Source organism: Triticum dicoccoides, chromosome 4B, assembly GCF_002162155.2.
Source record: "Triticum dicoccoides isolate Atlit2015 ecotype Zavitan chromosome 4B, WEW_v2.0, whole genome shotgun sequence".
Classification (NCBI taxonomy): domain Eukaryota; kingdom Viridiplantae; phylum Streptophyta; class Magnoliopsida; order Poales; family Poaceae; genus Triticum; species Triticum dicoccoides.
The window spans coordinates 493,949,966-493,955,305 of NC_041387.1; the positions used below are offsets into that span (position 1 = coordinate 493,949,966).

Sequence of the window (5,340 nt, forward strand, 5' to 3'; positions counted from 1 at the left end):
AAGATAAGTGTCGAGGCCAACGTTCTTGAACTTAGTGCCATTGTCACTTCGGATGTGCCTGATCTTGATGCCATAATTCGTCATGGACCGATTTGCGAAGCATCTGAAGACATCATACACTTTAGTCTTATAGAGAATTATGTGTGCCCAGGTGTATCTCGAGTAATCATCAACAATGACGAATCCATAGAGATGTGTAGTAGTAGTGAGGGTAGAGTAGTGAGTAGGGCCAAATAGGTCCATGTGAAGCAGCTCGAAGGGACGTGAGATAGTCATGATTGTCTTCGAGGGATGCTTGGCTCTAGTCATCTTTCCAGCTTCACAGGCACCAAATAGATGATCCTTCTTGAACTTGACGCCCTCGATGCCAATGATGTGCTTCTTCTTTGCAAGAGTGTACAGGTTCCTCATGCACGCATGTCCTAGCCGTCGATGCCATAGCCAGCATGCTGAAGCCTTTGCTAGAAGACATACGACAAGTTGTGGTCCTGCTGAGAAATCTACTATGTACAGATCACCTTTTCGATAGCCTTCGAAGACTAGAGATTTGTCAGATTCCATTAGCACAAGACAATGATATTTTCGAAATATCACAATCATGTTCAGATCACAGAGCATTGATACAGACATTAAGTTGTATCCAAGGGATTCAACAAGCATCACTTTATCCATGTGCTGATCCTTTGAGATAGCAACTCTACCAAGACCCAATACCTTGCTTTTACCAGTGTCAGCGAATGCGATGTGGCTCTTAGTAGATGGAAATAGGGTTGAATCCATAGGAAGACTTCGATCACCATTCATGTGGTTGGTGCAGCCGCTATCTATGATCCATTCAGTAGCTTTCGGAGTTGTACCCTATAGTGCAGTTAGCGGGATAGGCTTCACCAAGAGTATTGTGAAGCAGAAACATGTAGCGAACAAGCATATTATCAAAGTTTAAATTCTGGCTAGGCATGATAGGATGCTCGTCAAGGAACCCTGGGACGAAATACATGATAAGACCATTGGAGCATTTTATCTTGCATCCCACAAGATGTTTTAGGTCTCCAGCATCATCGTTAGAATATTTTGCTTTCCGGCTGGAGACCTTTCCCTACAAGAGAAGTTAATTCTTCTTAACCACCCAGATCTTGAGGGGTGGCTTAGAAGTTAGAAGCAATAAGTCTAAGTGCAGCATCTGAGAATTTTGGCTTGGGAGACCTAGCAAATAGCTTCGTAGGAGGAGAATAGTACTCATATGAATATGCATAAAAGTTCTTAGTTTTGTGAACATAGCGGTTAGAAGAAACATGCTCATATTCATGAGTCTCATAACGGTTCTCCTGCAAAACATTGGCGTTAGGGTGACCATGAGTGGTCCTCTGTCCATATGAATCCTTTGGTCCATATGACACCTTTGGTCTGGGTTTTTTTCTTCCCAAGTGGTGTCATGATGACATTCATGGGAAGCTTCTCAAGATAGCTTTTGGGCACCCAGATCTTCTTCTGGGGTGACCCGTTCCTGCAGTTAGTACCAATGTACCTGACAAACACTTCACCATTCTGATTCTTAAACAGTTTATAATTTGCATCAAAGGATTCATCAATGACAATTGAGTTAGCACAAGTGAAGCCAGATAAAGTGGATGGGTCCACTTAAGGATCCTTAGCAGCAACCCAGGTGGTTTTCTGATACTGCTCAGGCGTCCAATATGAACCATCAACGTTCATTTCCCTCTCGAACCCAACATCCTCTTTCCTAGGGTTTCGGTTCAGAATCTGTTTCTTGAGGACATCGCACAAGGTCTGATGCCCTTTGAGGCTTTTGTACATGCCAGTCTCAAGCAATGTCTTTAACCTAGCATTCTCATCAGCAATAGTAGTGTCATCCTGAGTAGAGGGGTTAGTTACCACATCGGCAGTTGAAGATATTGCAACATCAGAAGTATTAGAACATCCAACAACGGAGCCAACATTATCACACTCAAGAAACTTTAAGCATGGTGGAACAAATTCTACCTGAGCGGAGCTGATCTGTTGGGCGAGTAGTGAATCGTTCTCTTTTTGAAGATCTTCATGAGACACTCTCAGTTTCTCAAGATACTGCTTCCTTTGAAGATAATCGTAGGAAAGCTTCTCATGAGAGGCTGAGAGAGTTTCATGACGACTTTCAAGTTCTTCATACTTAACGCGAAGACTTTTAATATCTTTGATTAAGGACTGAGTTCGATCCATTTCCGCGTCCAATAGGTCATCGCTTTTGTCTAGTAGCTTTTGAATATGTTCCATAGCAGTTTGTTGCTCAGTTGCAATTTTAGCAAGTGTCTTATAACTAAGTTTGGATTCACATGAGGTTACCTTGACACCACGTGCCATGAAGTAGTAGGTTGGATCAGATGGCTCGGGTTCGAAACTCATCGTTGTAAGAGACTCCTTGAATTCGCAAAACCATGGGTCTTGACAGGTTGGATGACCCTCATAGACATCAGAAATACGGTCCCAGATAAGCTTCGCGTTGCAAAGATGCATGATGCGCCTGAACTCATCTTTGGACAGACAGGAGCATATGATATCCTTAGCCGTGATATCTAGTTGAGTGTACTTTCAAATGTTGTCAGCATTCTCCATCTTGCATCTATCAGTGAGACCAATCTCCGTGACGGTCCATAGCTCACTGTTCATGGCAAGGAGGCGCTTCCTCATCAGTGCCTTCCATTTGGTATAATCAAGACCATCAAAAATAGGACACACAACGGAGACTTTGATTATCCCTGCAGTCGACATAGCTAAAACTCTAGGTGGTTAAACCGAATCACACAGAACAAGCGAGTACCTTGCTCTGATACAAATTGAAAGTGCTAGTTATCGACTAGAGGGGGGGTGAATAGGCGTTTTTTATGAAAGCCTTCAAAACATGGTGGCTTTGAAGACAAACAGGTAAACTGAACCTATATAGTAAGCAGCAGAATGAAGACTACACAAGGAAACTATTAGTCAAACACACAATACAGTGAAAGCACGAAGACTAACTGCAACTAGGTAGACAGAATCAGTATGGAAGATAGTACGAAGCTAAACAGATATAAATCTTCACACAATGAAGTCAAACAAATCAGGCAGGCAAGCAATGACTTCACGAAGACAGACTGTAAAGTAAGGAGAGTAGGGGATAGAACAAGTTGCTTGGTGAAGACAAGGATTTGGTAGACAAGTTCCAGTTGCTGTGACAACTGTACGTCTGGTTAGGGAGGCTGAGATTTAACTTAGAAGACTATGTATTCACCTTATTCCCCTTGAGCTAAGGACACCCAGTCCTCGCCCAGTCACTCTGGTAAGTCTTTGAGGTAGACTTCCAAACCTTCACAGACTTCGTTCACCGGCAATCCACAATGACTCTTGGATACTCAGAACGTGACGCCTAACCGGATGGAGGATTCACAGTCCTCGAGTGTAACAAGTCTTTAGATCACACGGGCATAAAGACTTTAGTGATGCCTAACACTCTTTGGCTCTAGGTGTTTTGGGCTTAGTCCTCGCAAGGTTCTCTCTCTCAAATGCTTCGGAGGTGGGTTGCTCTCAAACGACAAAAGTCATGCACAAACTCTAAGCAGCCACCAATTTATGGTGTAGGGCGTGGGCTAGTTTATCAGCCGTGCACTAACTCAAACGATGCTGCTGATAAACCCATCAAAGGCCGACAACCTAGTTTGAGTTGTTGATTACCAACGGGCAAGGAAATTACAAGAAGTTCAAAATTTTCTTGATCCTCAAGAAACACCAGAATTACACTAACTTCAGAACTTTCTTGATCATCATGCACAGCTCTACCATTACAAGTCAAGTCCCACTAGGAAATTCCCCACGATCAGCAAAGAGTAAGATGAAAGAGCAACTAAGTCATGGCAAGAAGACTAGAATGAATGTACATCCGGTAAGCCTGCAGCGGCATTACGTCGAACACCACCCTCGCCGCCGGCCAGAGCCTCAGCTCGGTGAGCGGGTCGTCTGCTCCGCATGACATGACACTCGACGCCGCAGCACCCGTGTTGCCCATGATATCCCCGGGCGCCAGAGGGAACAGCTCGAGGCACTCCCTCTCCGCCGGACATGTCTCAGCCTCTGACACGTCCTCGGTCGAATGAAGGGACATCCTGACATCCCCGCTCGTCAGAAGAAACAGCGGCAGGCATCCCGGCATGACCTCGGGGCTCACGGCCTGTCGGGCGATGGAAGGAGCCCACAGGCGCGGGTACCCCTGCAAGGAGGGCGCGTGCTTGTGGAGGACGGAGTTCCAGCGGTTCTTGATGGCGTTGTCGGTGCGGCCGGAGAGGAACTCGGCGATGGTGGACCAGCGGTTGCCGTATGTGTCCTGGTACTTGACGATGAGCATGTCCTCCTCAGGGGTGAAGGGCTTGACGGCCCCCACCCTGGGGTCGAGGTGCTGGCACCAGCACACGCGGCACGACTTGGAGTTGCGGCCGAGCAGCCCTCGGCAGATGGCGTCCCAGTTGTGCGGGCCGCCGCACCGACGCACCTGCTCCCGCAGCAGGTCGTCCTCTGTCTTGGTCCACATCTTCTTGACCGCGTGCGGCAAGCCGTTGCGTTCGCAGGCGTCGGCGTCGGATCCCAACGTGCTCGGGAAGAATGACGGCGACATCACCACCCCTCTAGCTTGGGATCGCCTCCATGCGGGATGTAGATGATGCGTGCATGTGATGGCAAGAGGCCGGAAGAGAAGGTGGACGAGTTGCGGGTGGTTTGTGGAGGCCGCGGCTGCGTGCCGCCTTATATAGACGGACGATGGTTAAACCTAGACGAAGTGGAGTTGGCACCGGATCCGAGAAGGAGTCCAAACGGCGTCGGCTGCAAGGAAAGAAGACAGGTGAAGTGGAAAAAGCTCACTGAGAGTAGTTTATCTCCCCGTACCCATTCATGGATCCACTGTCCGTGGTTAATTTGAGATCCGTGCTATTTTTCTGGTCGTCGTTAAAATTAAACTCGTCTTAAAATGTTTTGTTCGGTTTCTCTTTGGCCACTGGTACAAATCATCCGGATGATGTTTGGCGGAATTAAACCGCTCCTAGAGCCGTACGGTTCAGAAGTTCTCAGCCGCAAGATGAGGCAGCTTCCCCATGGCAGCACCACGCAAATGCTCCCGAGGGCAGCATCGCCGGCGCCCAGCTTCGCTCCATTGCAGCTCCATCGACGCTTCATTGCAATGCTGGCGAAGCTTCAACGGCCCTCCGGCGCTTCAATGCAACTCCGACAACGCTTCATTGCACCTTCGACGACGCTTCACTACAGCTCCGGCGACGCTTCAATGACCCCGCGTGCTTCACTGCAGCTCCGACGCCCCCC

The 5,340-nt window shown here is 47.7% G+C and overlaps 1 protein-coding gene across 1 annotated transcript; it reads right to left on the minus strand.

The window, feature by feature from the left end:
* Positions 1–3,874: 3,874 nt before the first annotated feature.
* Positions 3,875–4,603, minus strand: LOC119292759 (transcription factor MYB44-like). Its single transcript, XM_037571475.1, has one exon. It carries the CDS (start codon positions 4,553–4,555, stop codon positions 3,875–3,877), a length of 681 nt encoding a protein of 226 aa, XP_037427372.1. The 5' UTR covers positions 4,556–4,603.
* Between the last annotated feature and the right edge of the window lie 737 nt (positions 4,604–5,340).